General features: G+C 42.3%; 2 protein-coding genes across 2 annotated transcripts in view; one reads left to right on the forward strand and one right to left on the reverse strand.

Moving 5' to 3' along the window:
* The first annotated feature begins 197 nt into the window (after window positions 1-197).
* LOC116304472 (DNA polymerase theta) lies at window positions 198-14265 on the forward strand. Its single transcript, XM_031714210.2, has 15 exons — window positions 198-406; window positions 550-596; window positions 778-1484; window positions 1847-2064; window positions 2180-2328; window positions 2948-3239; window positions 3514-4122; window positions 4228-4443; window positions 4611-4846; window positions 5059-5217; window positions 5484-9953; window positions 10667-10814; window positions 11146-11306; window positions 11793-11972; window positions 12442-14265. The coding sequence occupies exons 1-15, from the start codon at window positions 289-291 to the stop codon at window positions 13789-13791; spliced, it is 9060 nt and encodes a 3019-aa protein (XP_031570070.2). The 5' UTR covers window positions 198-288; the 3' UTR covers window positions 13792-14265.
* Window positions 14266-15487: 1222 nt separating this feature from the next.
* Window positions 15488-26920, reverse strand: part of LOC116304473 (inhibitor of Bruton tyrosine kinase) — a 33673-nt gene continuing 22240 nt past the window's right edge. Inside the window, exons 18-34 of the mRNA XM_089032586.1 lie at window positions 22331-22399; window positions 22115-22197; window positions 21983-22020; window positions 21666-21765; window positions 20953-21002; window positions 20726-20777; window positions 20162-20279; window positions 19655-19715; window positions 19076-19399; window positions 18505-18681; window positions 18379-18422; window positions 17803-18075; window positions 17394-17582; window positions 16954-17034; window positions 16633-16734; window positions 16471-16501; window positions 15488-16061 (exon numbers count right to left, since the gene is read on the reverse strand). Coding sequence (XP_088888712.1) covers window positions 15915-16061; window positions 16471-16501; window positions 16633-16734; window positions 16954-17034; window positions 17394-17582; window positions 17803-18075; window positions 18379-18422; window positions 18505-18681; window positions 19076-19399; window positions 19655-19715; window positions 20162-20279; window positions 20726-20777; window positions 20953-21002; window positions 21666-21765; window positions 21983-22020; window positions 22115-22197; window positions 22331-22399 — 1939 coding nt within the window. The 3' untranslated portion in view covers window positions 15488-15914. The remainder of the gene's footprint in view (window positions 16062-16470; window positions 16502-16632; window positions 16735-16953; window positions 17035-17393; window positions 17583-17802; window positions 18076-18378; window positions 18423-18504; window positions 18682-19075; window positions 19400-19654; window positions 19716-20161; window positions 20280-20725; window positions 20778-20952; window positions 21003-21665; window positions 21766-21982; window positions 22021-22114; window positions 22198-22330; window positions 22400-26920) is intronic.

Here is a 26920-nt window from a genome sequence, read left to right on the forward strand (position 1 = left end):
ACTCTTCTTCTTGTAAGAAGGTGATTTTATTTACAAAGAGGGAATAAAGATATTGCTATTGGGATTCCTGTTTTTAGCGCCCGCAATCTAAGTGTTGTTCAGCGGTATAATAATAAAGCAACATGCGCAGCCGAGGCGGTGAATTCAAACATGGCGTCCAAACTGAACTCGATTTGTTTACAACATTTTCCTCGTCTTTTTTCTCTATTTATTCCGATATCATGACGAATAACGCTTTAACCTTATATCATATTCTATTATCATTTATTTAACTCCTTATTTTAGGGAATGAAGCGCTTATCTCAGACATGGAAACACAAAAAAAACGTAAATTCAAAATTTTCAAACACGAGTACAAGTTTGAAAGAGAGAGAGAAAAACCTACGAAATGACGCCGTAAAAAGAGGTAATACTTTAAATTTTCCCGAGAGAGTCTCAAACAAAAACACTAGACATTCAACTTCGATATTTTGTTATCATAAAGGTAAATTTTTTAGCTTTTGTGGACCATTTAAACTTTGTTATTTTTTACTGTTTTTTTGAAATCAGAATTCAAAAGTCCTGCAAGCTGCTATTCAAGACAGACGAAAGGGCAGGTAAGATAAGAGATATATCTTTATTTGGCGATTTTAGTGGTAAGACAAGATTAATACAGAGGATTTTAGGTTGGTATGCTTCAAATGATCTTCAAAAGCAGACATATGCATTAAAAAATCATAATAATAAAAAACACATCTTTCAAAAAACTTGCTAAAAACTTTTTTACTTTTCATCAAGGTCCCAGCCATATCAAGAAACAGCCCCTGTCTTACCTCACCTAATGGCTCCCTCAATGTATCTTTTGGCTTTGATTTTGATGCCGCAGCTCTGTCTGAAATGGACCGGCTCGAACAGGAACATGGCCCATCTGTTAGTACCACACCCATTCCCCATAAGCGCAGAGCAACAGACAAGACATCTGCAACTACACCACAAGTGACCATAGCTGATCTGTTTCAAAAATCTTCTAATTGTGAAAATACAACTTCTTTTGGTGTTGAGACGAGAAATATTCCTCATGCTGCGAGCACAACTCCTTTCAGTATGGAAACAAGAACATTGAGAGCACGAGAAAGGATTTCAACTCCGATAGAAGAAAGTCAACATGTCTTGGTTTCACCAACGGCTGATTTACCTGCATTTTCACCTGTCAATTTGACATCAAGTGCTGCTTTTAATGATAATGATGGTGGAAATGAAAAGGATTTTCAGAACAGTAAAAGAATTGTCGACAAAGATGCAGACATCTTAGTTTCCCCAATAGCTGATGTTCCAGCACTTTCACCTGTTAATTTGGCATCGAGTGTGTCTTTGAGTGATGACAATGGAAGAAAGGAAAAGTCTAAACAAAATGAAAAGAAATTTCAGAGCAGTAAAATAGTTGCTGACAAAGATGTAGAAAATGAGGGTGAAAAAATTAATGGCCAAAGGAATGACAATCCAAGGTGAAATTCAAATTAAAACCCTAGTTAGTGTTTTTGCACAGTAATCCCATTCATTAAGTGCTACACACTGAATCGTGAACAAACAAAAAAGTTTCATACAAGGTTTTGACAAGTTTTAATAGATCTCTTTACTGCTAACCAATTACGTTTTAGCGCTTCACTTTAATGTTTCAAAATGGTAACATCGATGTACAAACTTCCCCTATGCAAACATCAAAAAAAAACTTGTCAAAAAGTCATCAAAAAGATGTCAAAAAGAAATCAAAAACTCATAGAAATGTTCACAGTACGTCGCATAGCACTGTAAACCAGGCTGTAATTTCTAATTTTTGTCTGCCATGCCTTCTTTCTTAATTGTACAGTTTATCAACCAGTGATGAAAACTCAAGGCCCAGTAGCAGCACTGGTAGCATGACAAGTGTTCTTGAGATGGAACCCAGCAGTGGTGGTGCTGATGTCCTCAGCTTAAGTTCCTGGGGTCTACCGCCCTCAGTACTACAGCGATACCATGACATGGGTATCACACACATGTTTGAATGGCAGGCAGAGTGTTTAAGAACTGGAAATGTGCTGCGAGGAGGTATTTAACAGTAAATGGGAGTACACTACTTTGCCTATTTCAGACCATATGTATCCATATTCATGTGTCTTCTCATGTGCAACCGTTTTAATAAATATTATTTAAATGTAATCAGGCAATCTAGTATACTCTGCCCCTACCAGTGCTGGCAAGACCATGGTTGCTGAGCTCCTGATGCTGAAGAGGGTACTAGAAACAAAGAGAAAAGCACTCTTTATTCTGCCGTATGTTAGTGTGGCAAGAGAAAAGATGTTTTATTTACAGGTAAAAAGTAGAAGAGAGTAGAATTTCGTTGTCTTTGTGACATTAGGAATTGTTGCATGGTGTCTCTCCTTCTTCTAATGAACTTTACGACCATCACTCCTCGTAAAGGACTGTTCCATGAGGTTCACTCCACATGCACTACCACTACATTCTATATTTACAACACACAACAGTGAACACCAACCTTGAATTTTGATTTTTACGAAATAAAAGGAAAACCAGAGGACCTGCAGAAAGCCATTGTAGCAAGAGAGAAAGCAACACATGAAACAATGTCAACTCACATGTGTGGCTCAGTTGAGAATCAAACTTGTGACCCCAGGCATGAACTATACAGTGCTGAGCTAGACAGACAGTGCCGTAACAGTACATACCACCCATGTCACCTTAGTCCTTAACTCATCATTTCCCCAACCTTCATATTCTCTGGAGAGCCAGGTCTTGACGACATCATTTGCCAATCCTGTCCCCTGACTATTCTCTGGAGAATCTCCCCCCTTAAAGTTTACTTCTTGTCAAACCCCCCAACCCCCTCCCCCCCATAAACAATTAAGTCCTTCCTATATAATTATTTTTTGATACATATAACTGATGCTACAATTAACAACCCTAATCACAGCGTCTGTTCCAAGAGGCCAGTGTCCGCGTAGAAGGTTTCATGGGCAGCCATAATCCTGCCGGTGGGTTTGCCGCTGTTGACATTGCTGTTTGCACAATCGAAAAGGCCAACAGCTTACTCAATCGTCTCCTGGAGGAGAACAAAGTTTCTACCCTGGGGGTAGTAGTGGTGGATGAGATGCACATGTTAGGGGACCCCCACAGGGGATATTTGTTGGAGCTTTTCTTGACCAAGATTCTCTTTATCGGTGGACAAGGGAAAGTCAAGGATGGACAAAATAATGAAGAGAAAGGTGACAAAAGCTAAGGAAAAATTTTATTTTTAAAACGACAGCAAAACTAGCGAAATCCAAAGTGTTGCGCAATTTCGTACCCAGAGCCTGCGTTTCTCCTGGTCAGCACTATTCTACTATGCTATGCGTTAAATGGTCTCCCTCCAGCCTCTCCCCTTAAAAAAGTTAGTGGTTTAAGACAAATTTCATATTTGAGACCATGCACGTTTGAACATTTCTAGACGTTTCTGTGATTTCTCGTTTTTCCTTCATTAATTTTCTGAGTTTATTTCAGTGACTGAGACCGCGATACAAATAGTCTGCATGAGTGCGACCTTACCCAACCTAGACATGCTTGCCCGTTGGTTGAAAGCGGATTTGTACTTTACCGCCTACCGCCCAGTCCCCCTGACCGAGATGGTCAAAGTCGGCCCGACAGTCTACGACAACACCATGAAAAAAATCAGGGACATCGACCCCGCTGCGGTGGTTGCCCATGACGACGATCACGTGATCCCCTTATGCAAAGAGACCATCAGCGGGGGTCACTCTGTCTTGATATTCTGTCCTACAAAAAACTGGTGCGAGAAGCAGGCAGAGGCGATTGCGCGCCATTTTTCTACCATCGGACATTTGGGCTTGTCGAAAAACGACGGAAAAACCCCGAAGTGTGGCTTCGTGAGGGCGTCGGATTTGATCGCGTTTGATGTCGAAGCCATCAAAGAGGTTCTTGAGCAACTGAAGAGAACACCGGTAGGGTTGGACTCGGTGATGAGGCGTATAATCCCGTATAGTGTGGCATACCATCATGCTGGGCTGACTGTGGATGAGAGGGACATTATTGAAGGGGCGTTCAGGCAAGGGACCATAAGGGTCCTTGTGGCTACATCTACTTTATGTTCCGGTAGGTGCCACAGATTTCATATAGATCTCTTGCAGTAATTTCCAGAGCAGATCAATATATCCTAATTCATTTTTTTAAAACTTTTTTCTTTTTCCTATATTTTAGGTGTAAACCTTCCCGCGCGGAGAGTCATCATCCGTACCCCAACCTTCCATGGTAAGATGGTCGATCCATTGGTCTATAAACAGATGGCCGGACGAGCTGGTCGGAAGGGTGTGGACGACCGCGGGGAGAGTATCCTGGTGTGCAAGGCAACTGAGAGGCACAAGGCAACGACCTTGATGAAATCTGAGTTGAAAGCTGTCAAGAGCTGTTTATTACGTAAGTTCCTATTTTTGTCTTGAATAAGAATTAATTTCCGAATATCCAGTCGCGCGAGACTAGGGTTAGTTTCCATGTAGGAATATGACGTCAATTCCGGATTCCAACCTGTCAACCAATTTCCACGTGTTTATAATCAATTTAAGAAAACATTTTTCTATTTATAGTCAAAGAAAAAAACGGTGGACTTAAGAGAGCGTTACTGGAAGTTATCGCTAGCGGTGTCGTTACGAGATTGCGTGACGTCGAGCGTTACGCTGGGTGTACTTTTTTTGCGTCATCATCCAGTGAGACTGACGTCACTGGTAGTAAATGTGCTATCACGGAGACGATCAGTTTTCTTGTGGATAATGAATTCATTCGTGTACAGTCGGTGAAGGAAAAGAGATCCGATGGCGAAGAGGTAAGTCGTTCATTAGCATCTCTCACACTTTACAAACCAACAAGCCAAAATCAGCTTTTTTCGGGTTGGTTCGATCTTTGAATTAGCCGTGCCCTTACGCCCAGAGGTTGTTTCAGGGTTCAATCTGTGAGTTAGCTGTGCCCTGACTTAGATCAGCCCAGAGGTTGTTTCAGGGTTCAATAAATTCTTTCTGCTGTTGTTGAATATTTCAGGAAGTGGAAGAATCTATCGACAGATACGTACCCACTCAGCTTGGTACTGCTACTGTCGCTTCTGCTCTATCTCCAGACGAAGCTTTGGTTGTGTTCGCTGAGCTACAAAAAGCAAGAAAGTGTTTTGTATTGGAGAGTGAGCTGCATATCATATACCAGGTACAGCACTGATTTTATTGAATTTTGCGTGACGAACGTACCGTTACCATGACGGCGCCGTGTTCAAGCATTTTCATTGGTTGAGCAATGATATCACGTACTGTGTTTGGTTCACCGCATGTCGTCAACTACCGTGACGTGACAGTGCGGTGCGTCATCCCACAGTCACAGCCATGCCCCCACCCTACCCTAATTGAAAAAACCACCTCATTTACATACATTCCTACTGTATTGCCTCAGGTTAACTCTAAATGTTTTCTACTAAGGTGACGCCCATCTACGTAGAGGCACAGTGGCCAGACATTGACTGGAGCCAATTCCTCAGTATTTGGGAACGCCTTCCTTCCCACATGCGTCGAGTAGCGGACATAGTCGGGATCAAGGAGGTCTACCTAGCATTAGCATCCCGCGGGAGAATCCCCACAAGTACCCCACAGCAGAGACAACAACTAAGAGTCCATCGTCGCTTCTTCGCCGCTTTAGCGCTGCAGGATTTGGTGCAAGAGGTCCCTCTAAACTTCGTGGCTCGTCGGTATGGAGCGACTCGTGGGATGATTCAGTCGTTACAAGGTTCTGCTTCAACGTTTGCTGGAATGGTCACTGTGTTTTGTCAGAGACTTGGATGGCAGAATTTAGACCTCTTGCTTTCTCAGTTCCAGAGCAGGTTGTCGTTTGGCGTTGAGAGAGAGCTTTGTGACTTGGTGAGGATTTCTGTTTTGAATGCCGCGCGTGCGCGAATCGTCTATAACGCTGGCTTCCAGACCATAGCATCGCTGGCGTCAGCCAAGGTGGAAGACATCGAGAGTATAATGAGCAACGCTGTACCGTTTATCAGCGGGCGAAAACATATGGGTGAGACGGATTTGGAAGTCCGTCATCGGAGGGAAGCTCGCGTCATTTGGGTGGCAGGAAAAAGAGGGCTTAGTGAAAAAGAAGCAGCAGTATTAATCATAGCAGAGGCTAAAAAGTTCCTTCAGGATGATGTCGCACGGCTTGGGATCGCGTGGAGGGCGCCTGATGCACCTGCGAATTCTTCTCCTGGTCAAGGAGAAAGTACATCACCTCAGAATGCCCAGGCATCGGCGAGCAACTCAAGTGCGTCAGGGAAAAAGAGAAGAAAGTCGGGTAGGCGGCGCTCTTCGGGATCATACAGGAAGTCCCGCAAGTCACCCCCTTCAAGGCAACGCCAAAAATCCCCGATCAACACTGGGAATTCTTCCTTTGCAAGTAAGAAAGCTGGGACTCTTCCACGAGGCTCGGGTATCGTAGGTGATACTCCTTGTACGAGTGCTGCACCGGAGGGTACAGGGCATTTGGGCAAGGAAAAAGGAATGACCGCTAATATTCCCTGTAGGACCAGCATCCCGGGTGGTACAGGGCTTTTGGAGAAGGCGAAAAAACCAGCTAATGATATGCCTGGTAGGACCAATATCTCGGAGGGTACCGGGCATTTTCACCCGGAGAAAATAGCAGTCACCAATATGCAAATGCCTGATGATGGTAAACGAAGCACCGAGGTGAAAATCGTTGAGCAGCAGACAAAAAACATCCAAACAAATGCGGCGATTTCCTCGATAGAAGGCCAAGGCAAAAGTCACTCGTCTAACTCTTCCAAAATTTCAGAACAGAATTACCATGGGATTTTGAGTAGTAAAACACACAACAGAAAGACTATCTTAATGGATGAGCTTGGCGATCGAAATGAAAGAATACTAGCAAAAAGTATCGAAGAATTCAATTCGTTTACGAACAATAACGACAAGCAGACTACTCGTGGCTTCAGAAACACCGAAGTCTCTTCACTAAATAAAGTCATAGACGGCTCATCAGATAGTAATTCAGTCAGCGGTCACCCGAAAGATTATGTGCCCAAGGGCGTGAATTTAACTCCAGACAAAGACTCAATCCACAGCAGAACGATGAAATCTAAAAACCAACTTTATGACAAAAATTGTAAGATCTCAAAGTTGTTGTCACGTGATTCGGCAACCACCAATCAAAACACTGGACATTTACATACGGATGAGAAGAATTTTCAAAATAAGGGCAAAGATGCTCATGGGAATGTGGATTTAATATCACGTGATAAAGCAATGGCCAATCAAGTTGTTGAAAAGTTAGGAGGTAATGAAGAGGTGGGTTCTACAAGTAAGAAGGAAGAGATGGCTAAACAAGAGAAAAATCAAGTCATGGAAACGAAAACGAAATTGCAAGAAACCAAGACAAACAAAGAAAAACATGAAGATCAAGAAAAACGAAGCCAGGCGATGGATATTCTGTGCTCCTTGACTTCTAAAGCAAAGCCCAAGCTCTCCACCCCTGGTCCTTCAAAATCTACAAATCAGAGACGTTCAACTGATATCGATGACGTATTTCCGGTTAGCCAAACTAAACCACCAAAGCGACAATCTCCAAGAATTCAAAAAGACGACGAGTCTCCGAAGGAGAAGATCCCGAGGCACGAACTTCATGAAAATGAAGGCGCTGGTAAACGTTTTTGTCAAGATTCCATGCAGCAAAAAGTATCTTGTTTGAATACAACGCAGTCGTTTTCAGCCCAAGATGAATCGTGTTCATCTGCTGTATTGTTTGATAACTCCGAAGACTTGTCTGAGTTGAGGCTAAATCAACAAGGCCCTACGACTTCTCCTGAACTCTACTCGGAGCCGCTAGAAGAGAACACTGACAGACCTGCGAGTGACGATAGGAGGAGGAGGAAGAGTGATGAGGAGTTTGGATCTCAAGCCTTGGGTTTTAGCATGAGTGATAGTTATTTGGCGCAGTGTGGAGGGTTCACGCAGATGAACCCACGTCCCGTGACAGACGCTAGTGAACAGTGTAACACAGGACAATATGAATACATCGGTGGTAAGGAGATGAAGTCACGCCCCGATAAGGACGCCACTGAGCAGTCTGTTCGAACAGGGGAATTGGAGCTCAATGGTGAACTTAAGGCTAAATATCGCGACGAGGGGAAGTCCAGGAAGATCGAGTCACACCCTGGCACAAACACTAATGAATATTGTAGGTCTACGAAAGGACACCTTGAGTTCCATGGCATATCTTCTACCTCCGATGATCTTATGGCTAATCATCGAGTCCAGGAAGCGTCCAAGGAGATCGTGTCGCGCCTCATGGTAGAAGATACAGAAAAATCTAGCACTACGATGGAGCAGTTAGAGTTCGAAGGTACCTCTTCTATCTCCGATGATCTCTTAGTTAAACACTGCGGTATAATAGTTGAAGATACGGAAAAGCAAAGCTCTACTCTAGACTTTTTAGACTTTCATGACCTATCTGAAGACAAGGACGTCATCAACCAGAAAGAAAGTGTTCCAATCAACTTTTCTCAGGGTGTTAGTGAAACTGAAGACATTGACCAACACGTTGTCGTTCAGAAGAAAACTGCTGCGAAAGAAGCCAATAGAAATCCAGGTTATGATGACGTCATGGGAAAGCACTCTGACGTCATCAACCAGAAAGCAAGGGGTCCAATTACCTTTGCTCAGGGTGTTAGTGAAACTGAAGACATTGACCAACACGTAGTCGTTCAGAAAAAAACTACTGAGAGAGCAGCCAATAGAAACCTAGGCTGTGATGACGTCATTGGAGAGTTTGATTCCTGTTCTCGATATCAGTCGACAGGAAGGTTTTATCCTTCAGGACCGTCCACAGGATCAGATAATGAACGAGTTTCTCCCATATCACCTATCTCCTTGACCTCTAGACCGGGCGAGGAACGACACGAGGAAGAAAACTTGGACAACTCGGGGTCATTTTCGTTGAATTTGTCTCTGTCGGAGAGCATTGGTGATGAGTGTGAACTTGTAGTCGCTAAAAATTCAGGGGAGCGAGAGGAACAGAATATTTTAAAAAGCGTTATCAACGAAGATAATGCAATGAGACTGCAGAGTGAGAAGTTGAAGGGAGACAAAAGCTCGAAAACAAATGTGCTACTTGCCAGAACTCAGGGAAAACAGACAGAAGACGACCATGGTAAAAGGCACTTTGATATGATCGGCGCAGCGAGAGAAAATTTGGATGAGAGGGAAAATGGGAGAGGAAAACAGCTTACGAAAATCAAGGCCAGGGATAAAGAATTAGCGAAGAAATCAATCCTTGAGGCAGAGATTTCTAATCATGAAACTCCAAAACGCTCCCAAGAAAACAATTTTGAGCATCAAACTCTCGTTGTCGAAACTCCGGAGTCAGACTTAACCTCACAGGTTACCCATAGCAACCAGGCATCGGACTCAAGCCTAGACTCCCCATGCGTAGACTCTCTAGCCTCGCCCTCATGTACATTTACCAGTGTTTCAATCATTGACGTGTCAGCCAATGATCTTCTTTTCCATACATTTTTAAGAGAATGGAAGACGCGAAAGGAGTTTTCTTTTGCGGTGGGCTGCGAGACACTACTCGATAACGTCCCTAAGATTGGAGGGCGCTTTAATAAAGGTCCTCCAATGAACCAAGGGTCCTCGAAGGGGCTTCCTATCGAGGGGACTGATGAGGTTGTCGTTGGGGTCGCTGTTTGTTGGAGCGGCAAAGATGCTTACTACACCTCACTTAAGGAATGCGATGACGTCACTAGTGACGTCGAAAGTCACGACGAATCAATGGTCGCTCCCAACTTGTCTGTCGCAGCTCGTGTTGAAGGGATAAAATCCGTCCTGGAATACAAAGGAAAACGGAAAGGAATGAAGTTCTGCTTTGACTCTACTGCGCAATACAAGGTTTGTCTATTCAATATTTGTCTTTAGTAATGTACAGCGCATGTCCGAAGTGTCAGATTCTGAAAATCAAAAAAAATTAGGTATGGATAGGTATATTTACGAACAAGACAAGGAATTCATCATATCTGATTGGCTGGTGACCCGAGGTTTATGAGAGCACCCAAAATTATTTTTATCAGTCGTACCCAAAATAACGGATACGTTAATAAGTTATTGCAATTTTTAGCCATCAACTACGGTTTATTTGGTTGCTATCTCACGATCAAACTATAGGAAAATCACGATACTAATTTATATGTTATAAAAACAATAAATAGACCTTGCTCGTTGTGTTGCGCAACACACGTGCTCGTTCTCTATCTCTTGAACAGCGGCCTATTTAGACCCTTACATTATAAATAGACCTCCTCGGCTCTGAAGTAATGTTTTCCCATTTCAGACCTCGTGTCATTCCCTAGAGTATCATTTCTTTGTTTAAGGTTTGCGCTCGGTTGCACATCAGAAGACACATGAATATGGATACAACTCAAACAAAGAATATTGTTCTCAAGCGAATGACACGTGGTCTAAAATGGGACAACATTACTCTCGAGCGCTCCAGAGCCGAGGAGGTCTATTGATAGGCAGAAATAAAGGTTCTAGAAATTCTATATTTGCCTGGGCTAATCGCATAATTAAAATATGAAGTAAAGAACAGTTTGTCTTTTTTTCAGGCTCTTGCTCAAAGCACTGGGATAACACTAAGTGGAGAAATAGAAGATCCTAAAGTAGCTGCATGGCTGCTTGATCCATCGTCGAGAGAGAAGACCCTTCACCAACTGACAGGAGAGTACGTAGTTGACAAAGCGAGTCTATTAGAAGGTGCGTCCACACAGACACTGTCAATGTAATCTCCGGCAATCTGATTGGCTGAGCACTGATTTCGCGTTCTATGATTAGCTAAACGGTTATCGTACCGTGACCGTGCAATGCTTTATCCACTTTAAGGCATGGTGCCGTATCCCAGCGTTTTGATTGGATAAGCGACAAGCTCGCGCACTCTGATTGGCTCACTAGGAGTCGTACCGTCACCGTGCCGTGCATTGCGATTTTTGGCACTCATTTAAAATTGACTCCAATACGTGCATACATTCAAAGTTAGACCAATTTTGATCATTTATTAAAGTATTTTATTGTATCTCTTTTAATCTAGGTATCAGCGCGGGATTTGGGGAGAGTGGTTTTGGACTGACCAGTCAAAGCCCAGCAAGTGGCCGCGCGAGGTCTTGTACCGAGGCGGTGATCGTTTATTGGTTAATGAAACAGCTTCGCTCAAATCTGCAAAAGGATCATCTTGACAAGGCATTCTATCAGGTACGTTAACTAGCTAGTTTGAAGGTTCTCTAAGACTGAAAAAAGCTGACGGTAGAGAGTTTATTGGTATGATGTGTAGGTTGACTGTTTGGTGGTCAGTTTTGAGTTTTTTCTTTCTTTATTTATCGAAGGCGGAGTGAATATCGGGGAATATTGACCGAGACGCAAGTCTTCGAGTGGCGAGGTTATTATTCCCCGATATTCACTGAGGCTGAGGCAAATAATTGTTTTAGTATAAATACACAGGTGGTTGTTTCAAAAAAAAGATAAAAGACATTTTTTTCCGGTAACAGCAGCAAAGCGGCTGGCCGCCATTTTGGATTATCGCTGGAGGTGATTATCGTGTGATGGTGCGAGTTTCTCGACCAATCAGCGCGCGAGAGTTTCAATAATCACCTGTGTGTTTTTACTAATTACGGTTAATTTGGTTATCGAATGGGTTATTTTGGTCGGTCTGTAATTTCTTTTAACTTTCCACAACTACAGGTAGAAATGCCAGTCATGAAGTGCCTGGCGCGCATGGAACTCAACGGTATTGGCTTCTCAGACACCGAATGCGATCACCTCAAATCCATCCTCCAAGCCAAGCTTCGTACTCTTGAAGAAGAGGCATATAGACTAGCCAATCATAGCTTCTCTCTCACTAGTCCCGATGAGGTTGCCATGGTAATATACATTTTTTGCACTTCATTCCTGATGTTCGGATTCTTGGGTGCATGTGACGTCATTTTGGTTGACTTTGACAAGATATTATTTGGTCTTGGTATCTTTTGTCTACACATCTACAAAGTTTTCGCTGTTGTATCACAGCGTGGGACAATCACATCAGAGCTTGGCTCCAAACTAAGTGAAAGCCCAAAGATCGAATTAGAATTTAGAAGTTGATTTTTGAGTAAGGAGGAAAACCGGAGAACCCGGGGAAAAACCCTCGAAGCACAGGAGAGAACCAAAAACAACTCTACTCACATACGACATCGAGATCGGCAGGACTCGAACTCGGGCCGCATTGGTTCCCTTCCCTTCCCTTGTCATGTCAAACAATATGGCGGCCACGCATTTTGTCCGTTTATTCTCATGGGAAGGGATTCTCGCCCCCAATACTTTTCAGCCTAATCGCTTCTTTCCTTCTCTTTAGGTCCTTTTTATAGAACTGAAACTCCCAGCTGATGGCAAGATCGATGAGAGTCTTAATGCCGGAAGAAGACTTGGCGCGACGCGTCGTGGTACGACAAATGGCGGGAAACGCGGACGGAAATTACTAAAACACATGAGTACGAATAAGGAAGTGTTGGAGCGACTCAAACCACTGCATCCGCTCCCAGGTACTATCCTTGAATGGAGACGAATAAATTGTGCACTGACCAAAGTTGTGTATCCCGTTCAAAGGGAAAAACAACTCAATGCACGGCTCAATATGAGTAGGATTTACCCCACATGTCAAACGCATACTGCCACAGGCCGAGTCGGCTTCGCTGAGCCCAATCTACAAAATGTCCCTAGAGACTTTGAGATTGATCTTCCAACGGTGATTGCCGAGAGCCCGCCACAGGTAGCCCAAAGAACAAATCGAGGGCATCGGAAAACAACTCAGGCAAATAACACTCTTGGAAATTCTTTTCAAGTGAGCATGCGCACTGCCTTTATACCTTTTAAAGGAGGTATTTTGCTGGCCGCTGACTATTCTCAATTAGAACTGCGGCTCATAGCTCACTTGTCTAGAGACGAGCGCCTGCTCAAGTTGTTGAATGCCGGCGGAGATGTGTTCAGGATGATAGCGGGCTCTCTTAACGGAATTGAGCCTGCGGCTGTAAATGATGTACAGCGTCAACGGGCTAAACAAATTTGTTACGGGATTATCTACGGGATTGGCGCAAAATCCCTCGGGGAGCAGCTAAATTTGAGAGAAGAAGACGCTTCTGTTTATATCGAGAAATTCAAATCTCGTTTTAGCGGGATAAAGAAATATCTCAAAACTACTGTAGAAAATTGCAGAAAGAATGGATTCGTGGTGACTGTAGCTAATAGACGACGGTACTTACCAGCGATCAACAGCACAAACGCACATGCGCGAAGTCAAGCCGAACGACAGGCGGTGAATACCACAGTCCAAGGGTCAGCGGCTGACTTAGTAAAGATAGCCATGCTAAACATAGACCGGAAGTTGACAGAACTGTATTCGTCGTGTCGACGAACTCACCGACATAAGAATAACCACAATGAACCGGAAATGACCTCTCGCAGAAAAAGCACAAGAATTAGTGCCCAGACTCCCAGGAGAGGATCTAGTGCCCAGTCTATCGATGGCGCTTGTGTTGTTCTTCAGCTACACGATGAGCTGATACTAGAAGTAGCCGAGGAGGACTTGAACCGAGTAGCGGCGATAGTTAAGAAGGAAATGGAGAATGCAATGAAATTAGCAGTTGTACTGCCTGTCAAACTGAAGGCCGGACCTTCGTGGGGCACAATGAATCCACTAGAATTGTAAATAGATTTATTTATTTATTATATTTTTATCATCGAATCTTTTGTAACTTAAAATTCTCTTGCTCATTCGATATAATTAATATATATGGCATGCAATGTATTGTAGAGAAAAATGACGCTTGCAGGAATTCGTTATTCTCATTTAGAGCCCGCGGTCGTTTTGGTCTGCGTTACCACACGATTGGCTCTAATTGAATCCAACTACTACTGTTTTCTGATTGGGTATGATAATCAGAAGCGCCAACAACCAAATCCATGCATGTAAAACTGTGCACAGTTGTTGGATTTGCTCAAAATCCTTGACGGAAATCAAAAGGCAAGCAGGTGCTGATTGGGTATAATAATGAAAAGCGCCAATAACTAAATCCATGCATGTAAAACTGTTCACAGTTGCTGGATTTGCTCAAAATCCTTGAAGGAAACCAAAAGGAACGCAGGTGTTCTGGATACTGATTAAATAAAGCACAAAACAATTGATTATAACTTATCGTTTGTCTGCCGCTTTAGTGGAATAAATGGATGAACGAATTTCGGGATTTAACTACACAAACATTCTCTCCAACTCGTAAGGCAAATTCTCTAAACCCTTTATTAAAACAAACTTATTTTTATCCTTGTCGATGAGTCGATCTTTTCCAGCCTTTGCGAGGAATTCATTCACCATTCTTTCCAACTCGTCCAGGTTGTTTTCTGGGAAAGACATCTTTACATCTGGGAAGCCACTCGTTTTATAAGCATGCCACCATTTTCGACCCAAGATTCTTTGCTCTTCATTCCTCCATTGATCTATCGCTCGGTGAATTCTTAGGTCTAAATCAATTCTAAAACATAAACTAACAGGGCAACTAAACAAAATGTGCTTTATCGCTCTTTCCTTGAATTTGAACTCTTCACCACATGAACACTTGGCCTTGTTGTCAAGGGAAGTGTTGCTAGGTCGTTGTAAGTGGTCAACGTCAACCTTAACATTTGTATCTCTTTTTTGGGTTTGAAATCCTTGGCGCTTTTTTTCTTCGTCTGGAAATCGAGGTTCTCCCAAGTTTTGCTCAATTATTCCTTTCTTCACATCTTTAAAACGCAAGAAATTTTCTTTATTTTTGAAAGAAGAAGACTTGAAGAGATTTTCATTTTGCGAAACTTCTGTAATACCTGAGAAATCTGTTTTGCTTACGTTCAACACAGGTTTCTCCGTGCTGTCCAAAAAGGGCTTTACAAACATTTCTTTCGGTTCTCCACACAACTCTCTTGGCTCCGAAGAATCACAGTCATTGGAAGTAGTCGACATATTGGGCTGTTGTATAGTTTTAAAAGCACTACATCCTTGTTCTTTTCCTTCGTTTTGGTTCCAAATGAGTGTTAAAGAATATTCAAATCCCGTAGAGCTTAGATTCCATTTCGTTGGCTTTCCTGTTATCCCCAAAGATGAAAGAATTTCAACTAAATTACTCGGTAAACTGTCCAGACGCTTTGCCTTCCATTTTAAGCAATATTTCCAATACGACTTTGTTTAGACAAGGTAAATGTCTTCTGAATGATGCAAACTTCCCGAAATCAAGGAAATTGCTTCAATACAATTCACAACCGACCACACGAGAAATAAATTATTCACGCCTAGAAAATTGACACAAAAGAATTTATACAATAAGCCATAATTAGTGACACTAGTAAAGATTCGTACAATTAATATTAAATAACTCTAAAATACAAATTTCTTTACTTTTCATTGTAATATGTTTTTAAAATATAAATATCCTTAAAATTACAACCATAGAGTGCATATAATTTTTGAGCTTTCCCTAGATTTTTCCCTTTTTACAAGTATATTTTTGTGAGTGATAATTCAAAATTGTTTACGACCTGACTTGACCACATTCGCTTTAATAAATGGAATGTTCTTTGTCTATTTTTCGATTTAAAAAGAATGTTTAGTCGAAATTGTGTAACCAATTCACCTAAAAAAATGTTTTTACTAGTAAATAGATAATTTTAGATTTCATGGTTAAAAATAACAATGAATAAAAAAATGCCAAGAAGTGACTCTTAAATGGGTTGCATTCTGAACCAATGAAAAAGCGAGGAACGCAAACCAACCAATCACTACTGGTATACGGAAGCCATTTGATATCACGTGCTTGTCGCGGACGCTGTCCTTGCTCTGTTCCACACTGGTGTCGCAGTGGCTGCTGGGACACGTTCAACGGTGATTATTTCGCATGCGCAGTCCCGACCACCGTAGTACTCTAGTAATTCTTGTATTGCGCGATCTTCGAGCTGTAGGGTGTTAAGAAAATTGGAAATTATTTCGGCTTACTCAAACCAAGCTAAATCTTACAAGAGTATAATAATCTTTTTTCCATTTATCAACAAATAATTTCAAAATCTAAAAATAATCCCTTAATAAATTAAAAAAGACAGGGCTGATAGAGAAGAAGGCTACATTAAAATATCATAAAATTAAATCTCATAACCAAGCTAAATTCCAACTCATTTTGAGAAGCCATGACCTTCCCTGATCAGATCAGAGGTTATTTCGGGGTTTAATCAATGTCTTGACTTAGATCAGCCCAGAAGGCGTTTCAGGGCGCGATCTGTGGGTCAGCCCTGTCTTCAGCCTAGAGGGTACCGATTTCATGGTTCGATAAATTAAATCTAAAACAAAAAAATTAGAAGCTCTACTCACTTGAATTAAGCTGAGTGGCTTTTCTTTCGCTCTGAGGTGGAAAAAGGTTAAATTCATAATATTGCAATGATTTAATATTGTTTCAAATTTAAACAAAATGAAAAAAACAAATTTGACCTCACAAATATGCAAATCAAAAATGGAGCAAGCGAGAAGTTGTACCTGTTTAGATTAGTATTTTCACGTTCTTGAAGGTGAAGAATATCCGCAAACGAAACGGAAGCCGATGGAGGAGAACCCGGACTAGGGCTGGACGACCAGGCACTAAAAAACAAACAAAGATATGCATCTCACTTTCGTAACTCGCTCGTAAAGTTTTCAAAAAATGTCTTTATGAAGAAGATATGATAGGAATTCGGCTTTGATCAGCCCAGAGGTTGTTTCAGGGTTCAACAATCTGTGAGTTAGCCGTGCCCTGTCTTAGATCAGCCCAGAGGTTGTTTCTCGCACGTCTAAGTCTGCTCTGTAGACGACCATACGTACCTTCTTGGTGATACTGCGGGTTCTTTGCCTGATGCTTCTTGTTCTGGCATAGCTTTCTGTTCTACCTGAGGCAGTCCCCAGCTATTGAAGAAAAAAAACCCCGAGAATAACAACGTGTGAGCGTTAAATAATTCCTAATCATCTCCACAGGTAAAAAATCTATTGCGCATGTTCGAAAAATTGGCGGGAAAAACACGAAAACGCGTCGGAAACAACTCCGCAAACCTTTAAAAAATGTGCCGGTAAACTTTTCTTCTTACTTTCATCTCATCATTTACTTAGTTTTTAAGTACCTGGATTTGTAATTATGAAGGAAAAGTTTCATGTCATTTTCTTGACCTTTTATTTACTTCTTGGGTCAAAAACGTTTGGTTCTCATGAACCAGAATCGCGGCAACTTTTCCCCCCGGCTTATTAATCTCTTAGTCGTCCAATCTTACCTTATTTTCCTTTTGGCGCCGCTTGTCTTCTCGACTTTTCCTTTCTCGTTTGTTTTCCTAGTGGTATTTAGCGTTTTCGGCGATAGGTTGGCTGTTGTCTTCGGTAGAATTGATTGTGCAGACTTTTCTTCTTGTTCTATTAACTCACGCAGCGATCTCACGGGCGTTGGCTTTTTCTCTTGTAAACCCCTAAAAATGTCACACGAAAATTTATAATCACCATCATCCTCATTATCACTATCCTCGCCATCATCGACATCACCATCACCATCTTCATCATAATCATTATCATTGCCAGTCATCGTCACCAACATATAATCGCTATCACCAGCATCATCATTATTACCATCATCGTCATATACTTTTTCTAGCATTTTCTTATGTTGTTTAATTATAATATTTTTTTTACCAGGGATTGCATATGACTTTGGATTTTGCCTCTTCTGTCTTCGCTTCTCCTGTCGTCGTCTCATTTTCGGGTTCAGGAGAAACAGTTACGTCAAGCTGTTGATTCTTAAGTGCTTTTTTCTTCTGTTTCTGGGATTGTTTTGATTTTGGTTCGATCCTAATCGATCTATTGGTCTTGCTTTTATTTGTTTCTGAGTGGGATCCCTGTTTTCGGACGGTCAACTGTTCTTGCTCCATTATGGTTTTTAAGTCACTTGATGGTGGACTTGAGGGGCTTTGAAATACAAATATCATGAATATTCTCACTACAGGTATATATTTTCAGGTAATGAAGAATGATTGTGGTGTAATTTACTTCGGCAGCAATAACAGCAGTAACAACAACAAAGGCAGCAACAACAACAGCAGCAGCAACAACACTGAACGACAGCAACAAAAGCAGCAAACAATAACCAATATAACAAGTGATAACTGAAACAATATTAAACAAACTTTCTTTTGCAGAAATTATTATTTTAAAATCAAATTCAATTCGAAAATATCTGACAAAATCTTGTCCGTGAATGAGTTTATTTACCTCGTAAAATTCACTCCCCACGCAGGCCTTGTTGGCGGCAGGTCCTGAAAAGCATCCATAACGATATCAAGCTAAAATACTCCACATACTCTAAGAAATCCTTTATGCTTTTATCTCTTTTCATACCTGTTTTGGGGGTTTTGGAATTTCTTGGGGTTTTGAAGTGTTCGGTGAAGATTTTATAATATTTTCCTCTTGTTTTAAGCTTCGGTTCTTGTTATATTTCGATGTTTTGGGCTGTTCGCTTTTTCCTTCCTCTTTTCGATACCAATTCCCTTCGTCATTTAGTTTTTCAGAATCCAACTAAGTAAGAAAACAAGAAAAAAAGTACAGTTTTTTTGTTTCAGAAACCAAATGATAAAAGCAAAAGTATAAAACGTGGGAAAATTGTCAGAAAAAAAAAACTTCAAAATTTCTCAAAAAATTGAAAATGTCTACTTTATGACTCAAATGTTTTTCAAAAACAAGAAGGTTTTTGTCTTTTGATTTGTTCTAATAGTTTTTAAAGCTTTTTAAGTTTTTTTACTACTAAGAAAGAAGTTTTTACTTTTGATTTGCAGCTCATTAACTCGATCCAAAATTCATGTGGGATGAATAAATTATCTTTGATTGACAAGGAAGCCACTGAAAAGTTTCAAAATACGAATCGAAAAACTCTAGCAAAACAAGTCACTATTTCTACAAAATGTATTTTTACCTTATTTTCAGTGTTTGTTGTTATTAAATCCATTAAAATAGTTTTACTTTCTTTTTCTCTGAAGTTTTCTTCATTTTCTTCAACTTCAAAAACGCTTTCATGGTTTGTTTCACTCAGTTTTTGTTCTCGATTCCCGTTTTCTTGCACCTTCTCCTCAGAAACATTGGTATCCTTTTCTGTCTCTTCTTCGCTTTCACTTTTTACGGACCGTTTTCGGCTGGACGTTCGTCGCTTTCTTGGCGAAGAAGAAGAAGATAGTTCGGGTGAGAGGAAAGATAGGTGATCGTGTGAAGGCGTTATCATCCTCCAAGCCATGCTGGAAATCTGATACGAAGAAGACATTTTATCAAGAAGTCCAAGCTCTTTTTCATTTTAATTGGAATGCAATTTATTTACATTTTAGTCATTGTGTTTCCCATTTGTGTTTCCCATGTATTCCCTTGAGTATTATTTCTTTCTTTGCGGTGATTCTTTTAAAGATTAATTAATGTAAGACTTTTCTCCAAGAGGCTAGTTAAGATAGGAAAAAATTTAGCTAACTAAAGGGGTTATTTTTACAACTTTCATAGCAGTTCTTACCATGTCTCGATAAGCAGTGGAGAGTTCGTTCAGAGTGTCCTCAGACAAAAGATTGAGGAATCTGGAAAACAATATGTATAAAAAAACAGGTTATAATCATCATTATCATGACCATCAATGATGTTAAATGTAATCGCTTTCGCTTTTATCGTCATCCCCATCAACTACATCAACATCCCCTTCATCATCATCACCGTCATCATCACTGTCATTACCACCACCACCACCACTACCATCATCACCATCATGATCATTTATTATCATCACCGCCACCAACATCATTACCATTAGCATCATCATCATTACCATCATCACCGCAATCATCATCATCAGCAGCAGCAGCAGCAGCATCACTACCACCATCATCGTTTCCGCAATCAACATCACCACCATCACCACCATTGTCCTCGATCTACCACGAAAACAAACTTCACTGGAGAAGTGCCAACACACTCAAAAGCACCCTAACAAATCAATATGGTAATTTATTATGATTACTTTCTTTACCCTGACTCGAGAAGGCTACTGAGGTTACAACAGATGAACTCGAGACAAGACGCCTTCAGCTGACTTGCATTATAAACACAGGAGAACTCTAGCAGCTCAATAGCATTCTTGTGTGAAACTAGAAAAAAATAAGAAATACTTGCTATAGTGCATTTGAAAGTAGTTTGTAATACACAACTTTAGAAGATAAATTTTAAAAATCTGATGGGATCTTTTGACAATGAACGCCTTTATTATTGATGTCAGTATTGCTAGATGCAAACTTACCGCCCTTTGCATTGCTACGCGGCCACCCCAGACAAAAATCGTGACGTGCACTTTAAAATAGACTGCCGTCAATCAAACACGTTGACGTCATTTACACGCGTGTGTGATCCAAAAGGCGCCAAAACTTGTCGATTGTTTACAAGTATTATGAGCCACACTCACCGGGCCTATCCGGGCCGATCTAAACGCGTGTAAATGACGTCAACGTGTTTGATTGACGGCAGTCTATTGCAAAGTGCACGATACGATTTTTGTCTGGGTTGGCCGCGTAGCAATGCAAATGGCGGTAATACTTACTGAGTTTAGTCATCACTGATTCACATATCTCTGTCAGACGACCAATCAAAAGCTATCAATGAAAACACACATTTGTGAGCGCCGAAAATGCATTACTTTTTACACAGAAATTCAACGCTTTTCATATGCTATTTGCAGATTACTTTTTTATCTATTTTGGGAAATTCGAAGAAAAATAGAATGAAAAAAATATTGGTCTTTACAAGCTGTAAAGTACTATGTCTCACCTGATCCGCTATAACTAAAATATTTCCAACAAACTCGATATCTTGTTGGCCTAGACAAGAATAAAATAATTTACCAAGTAGGTACAAAGAAGATTTCATGTCTTTGCGATTATTACGATGATGTATAAGTTATATAGCGCCCTTTCTATGTTCATACTCAAAAACGCTTCCAATCATGAGAAGGGGTTAGTAACGAGGTGTACGCACTGAGGATGGTCACTGCCAGGGTTTTTTTACGTCCTCAGTGCTTCTTTTACATAACTTCGATAATGGTTAGTGATAATGAATAGTGATAATGAAGTGCGGGCGGTACCGCCGTTTGAAGTGGTCATCCGTGGCAGAATTGGTCATTTGTGCAGAATATTCACGGGTTCTAGTCAAGGTCCGTCGAGTTTCAAAGTGTTTGTATCGTTGAAGTTGTGCATTCTTTACTTTACCGTTGGTATTTGTGAATATTTAAACACCGATACGAGGTTAATCCTGTGTAAATGAGTCTGTAATCAAGGAACACAGCGGTAACTTGGAACTCGAAACTGGTCTTTTACAAAGGCAGCGCTTTCTCCTCAGTTATTTTAAGACCCCGAGTGTTGGTCCGGCCAGGGCTTGAGCCCACAACATCTCGCGCAACAACAGTGCAATGCTAAACCAACTGAGTCAACCGGATGTCAATTTTCCCAAGGTTTGAAAATATTGCTAACCACGGAGTGCGATACCTTGTATGGTTTTAGTGTCATCGGTGTAAAGATAGTCCAGAACAATTTCAAGAACACTTGAATGAATTGGCATGTTTAAAACCTTCATCTCTTTGCTTGTCTGAAAAAATGTCCAGACAATTAGAAAATTAGTGATGGCCCCAAGATAAAGCCTGAGGAACACCTGAAAGCTGTTCTTTATCGAGCTGAAAACCTTGAACTAGGACAAATTGAGCTATGAACGAATTTTTTTCTGACCGGCTAATTCGTGCAGGTTGAGAGAAGCAAAATCAGCGTCTGGGGAAAAATAAGAGAATAGATGGAAATGCAACTCATACCTCGAGCCATCCGCATGCCAACATACTTCTGAAATAGTCTGTTAAAAGACGATAATAAAAGTCAGTTCTTTTAAAGGCTATTTCTTTACTCACGACTAAAAAGATTACAAAGGCTTTCAGTGGTTTTCTCACCCAGTTGAGCTACGAGAACGCATTTATGACAATGAAAGTTGACATGATCTTCAGACTCTATAGCCACATCGTGGAACTCTGGACTGAAAAAAAGAGAGAAAAATTAACGATTTCAGCAAGGCAGCTAACTTTATGAATGACGTCACTTTCATTCTCTGAGCCTGCAATTCTTTTGGTCCGCTGCTGTATTCTTTTCTACTGCGCACGAGTACGTACCAGTTTGTTCTCTTGAATTTAAGGCCTTTAAAGACATTTTCTTCATCTATGTGTTTCTTTCCCTTTTTCCTAAATAATAAAAGAAGATAGAAGTAGTTTGTAAACATTCACAAGAGAATGAAATGACAAAAGACATGGCAGCCATGTTGGATGATAGAAGTAGTTTGTAAACATTCACAAGAGAATGAAATGACAAAAGACATGGCAGCCATGCTGGATGATAGAAGTAGTTTGTAAACATTCACAAGAGAATGAAATGACAAAAGACTTGGCAGCCATGTTGGATGATAGAAGTAGTTTGTAAACATTCACGAGAATGAAATGACAAAAGACATGGCAGCCATGTTAGCAGCAGTAAGGGGGACTCGCGGTCAATGTCAAAGATTTACGGGTTTTACAGGCGGTTTAAGGAAGGCGCCGGCAGCGGGAATAAGCCGCGCGATAAGTCCTTACTGCTGCTAGTTGTCGAACCGCAAACGGAGGTTAAAATATTCCTTAGATATAGATGGACACCATCACGAGCATTCGTAACAAAACTGTGCGCCGACTGAGGACTCAGGTGTTGGATCGCCTGGATGCGGACTTTGCCTTCACAACATTTATGGAGGGAGATACGGACGAGACGATGACAGAAGAAAGGGCTGAAAGAATAATTAACTTAATACCCGAAGGTAACTACCGGTTGGAGCTAACGTTCATAAAGTATTTAGACGGCGAGTGGATGATAGAAAAGGGGCGCAATCCTATCAGGGCGTCTGGTAAGAAGGACCTGTTTGTCTTAAACGAAAACACACGCCCGGAGCATTGGTAGGAATAGACATGCTGTTCTACGAGGTTGCTTACCCGGTTACCGTAGTCATTTACGGTGCGTACGAGATAAAGACGCCAGACGTTAAGAAGTTGAAACCGATGCGACATCCTGGTAACTGCGTAGGGAAGTTAGTAAGAGAGTTCTTTGAAGACTCCTCTCGGGGCGGTAAACTGACTTTAAAGAGAAGAGAAGCCATCAGGAAATGGGAAAAAGATACTAATAGGACCGGAGGGTCGATAGATAACATCAAGAAGTTAGAAACGGCGCTGGAGAGGCGAATCCATGTGAAAGATATCACCGACGGCTTTATTTACTCCGGAACGCACAAATATGGGGGCCGCGGTGCGCCTATAGTCATCTACCAGCACAATGGGCACGCCTGGCGCGAACTGCGGTTCCCAAGGAAGAAGGAAACGAAGGTCTATAAGAATTCTCCATTGACAGAATTAGTTCATGAGAATTCCATATGGTTAATGGACGCGGAGGGAAGTCAGTTTATGACCCAAGATGGTACTTTATACCGACCGGAAATGGAACACCTGCGCATACAAAGTGCATGTGAATCCCTTGGTGAGGACTTCTCAGACGAGGTCCTCAGCTCTCGTAGTTTGGACTTCTTGGCGGCCAAGAAGAGGAATGGGTGGAAACCTACCCCAAAAGAGTTCGGAGACATAGCCAAAGCCTGTGTAGAGCATGGTCACGGTGGTCTTTGGAACATGGAGTACGACGAAGACGAGTACGTGTCTCTGGATATGAAACACTGTTACCCTGCAAGTTTTAAAGGTCTAGGGGATTGTAAAGAATATTACGACCGTTACGGACATCCAGACTCCCAATTCTTCCGCGTTTCGTTAGACGGTCACTACGACGCCCCAGCAACTGGATTCGTACGATTAACGTCTTGGAAGTTGGCTAAAGACTTACATCCCATAATTTACGCGTGGTACGGGAAGCATCTACAAGAGAAAGAATGGATACCCATACCCCTATTGAAGTTCTTTGAAGAGCGCAAGCTTTTAAAATACACAGCGCATGAAGCCATACTTTGTCACAACGCCTTTACCAAATGGTTACCAGAGCATAACCCTACGGCCCGAATTGTCATAGGTAAATTCACCCAGGGCGCTAAGGAGGGAGAAAAACACATGCAACGGCGCTTAATAACAGACGAAGGTGAGTTGAGTTTCCTCATAAAACGTGCCCATGACCAAGGAACCATGGTGTCCGTGGAGAAGTGGGACTATTTCATAGAAGCCGAGCAAAAAGAACAGAAATGGAATGCACTTTGTTACTACCAAGACCACAGGCCGCAATATTACCACCTGCGTGCGAGTATGTTAGCATATGCGCATATTAACCTACTTGCGATGCTCCTACGGTTTGACAAAGAGGACGTTCCGCGCGTAGCCACGGATTCCTTGTACGTTAAGCCTGAAGTGTTAGAGAAGATGAAAGAATTCTACACCGAAGATGAGTTGGCGGAAAGTGGTCAATGGCGCGTTAAAGATGAGGAGATAAGGTCTTGGAGGGCACGTGTAGAATATCACGGGGGCACCTCCGGTGCCTTGCACACCCAGGGCACCGTAGCGCCGACGGAAGAGCCTCTACCTTCAGTTGCCGACCCCATTTCCTACCAACGCTTCTCTTACCTCTATGGTACCGGCGGCAGTGGTAAGACGACGCGTGTGTTAGAACTCTTTCCTAAGATAAAGGTGCTAACGCCAACACATCGTTTGGAAAGAGAACTCTGCGAAATGGGCCACGACGCTCAAACGTACCACAGCTTCTTCCGTTGGAATGGCCAAAAGTGGGTACCAGAAGCCATCCACGACATACCTCCGGTGATACTTTGGGATGAGATTTGCACCGTTCCTTTAGAAATCCTCAAAGAATTCGTAGAATTCCTCCGTGGAAAGTGTCAAGTAATATTCGCCGGAGATCCCTGCCAGCCTCCTCCAATAGCCGGAGAGATGCCCCACGAATGGCTGAAAGATTTCGTAGACCATGCGGAGGAAATTAACACCGACTACCGCAGTAAGGATCAAATAAGAAACCTGAAAGCGGAATTGAGGGGCCTCAGTGACGCCGAGCAATGCAAAACACTGCGCAAACGCGTACGAGCGAAGAAATACGAGGACTTTCTATACGCCTGGCACCCTAAGGATCTGGTGCTAAGTAGTAAGCGAGCGGCACAGTCTCGCATACAAAAGGATTTGCTAAATATACACCGAGAGCGCTTCCCTACGCATTTGGTGCCCGTTTCTTACAAACCCCACGACACCCGCATGCAAAAAAGAGACGTCTGGGTACCTGGTACCGACATCCAACTGCAGAACGCAGTAACGCACGATAAAGCCTGGGTACCCATAGAAAAGGTGGAAAAAATAACCTCCCATCCAGACTGGCGCTTAGGTTATTGCATGACAGTCCACAGCGCGCAAGGGCTTACCATAAAAGAAACCTTATGGATCATAGACCAGCGGCTGTGTTGGAGCAACCTTATCTACACCGCCGTAAGCCGTGTGGAGTATGCCAAACAGTTAAAAAGAGCCTGGGGTCCGCAACTGCGTTACGACCGCACCCCAGAAGGCATAGCTAAGGAGAACATTGCTAAGAAACTCCTTCGCTACAAGCGGCACGACGAAGAAAAAAATATGACGTTCGACCTATGCGTGGACGACGTCTATAAGAAAGGGGCAAGGTGTGCAAAGTGTAACATACCTCTACTATGGAGGTTTGACCCAAATGACGATCAGCAGTTCTCCGTGGATCGCATAAATAATAAACGCGGCCATTGTAGAGGCAATGTAAGACTGACATGCCTAGAGTGCAATCGGGCGCGTGGTGCTGCGCTACTCTGAGTCTTTGGGGACTATGAGCAGCTCTTCCATGACAAATCCGCGACTTGGGCCATTTAGGTAATACAACACGGGTTGCCCTTCCTTGGTGACGGACTTCGAAATCTCATACGTTTCCAGGGACCAGTTAGGATCCGTGGCTCTCTTACTGCCACCTTCGAGTTCCCCCGGCTGATAGAGATATCTGACCACTATGTCGCGGGGTAGCTTTTTTTCCTTCAGTCCGACCGCCCTCGAACTTCTGACATAGGACTTGTGTTCCACGTGTTTCTTTTTTATGGCATCCTTGGGTTTCATCCCCGTAGCCCTGGCCGCCTCGTTGTTCAAAGCCGCGACGACCTGGGGGAGCCTCTGAGTCCATTCCCTGTTGCGTTTGGAGGGATCTTCCAGCTCTTTCCAATACTGGTACCCAAAGAGACGCTCGGCCAGGGTCTTATTGAATCTTTCGACGATGCTCTGACCCCTGTGGTACTCTGCCTCGGCTCTCCTAATCTTGGTGCTGTGGTCTTTCAGGGTCTTAGTAACCACGCCCATAAACTCTGTCCCCGCATCCACTTGCAGCAGCTTAGGCCATTTCAAGACGCGCTTATAAATCCTACCTAGGGCTTCTGCGACTTCCCCAGAATCCTTGCTGGTTATGGGTTCGGCGTCCTTGTATCTGCTTGCGATATCAACTACGGTCAAAGCGTATCTATAGGTCTTTTTTCTCACCTTGTCGTGCGGTAAGAAAAGCAAATCCGCCTGATGAACTTCATTGGGGGTATTTACGGTGAAGCTGGGCCTGGGAATGTACTTAGGCACGGGAAGATAAACCTGCCAGAGGGTTTGTTTTCTTAGCCAGTTCTTAGCCGTTTCTTCTGATACCCTGGCCGCGGTCGCGAGTTTCTTGATAGCTGATGCTCCTCTCCAATAGCCTTCAGG

Source organism: Actinia tenebrosa, unplaced genomic scaffold (assembly GCF_029948245.1).
Source record: "Actinia tenebrosa isolate PJP-AT-01 unplaced genomic scaffold, QUT_ActTen_1.0 PGA_scaffold1__47_contigs__length_23844297, whole genome shotgun sequence".
In the NCBI taxonomy this organism is placed as follows: Eukaryota; Metazoa; Cnidaria; class Anthozoa; order Actiniaria; family Actiniidae; genus Actinia; species Actinia tenebrosa.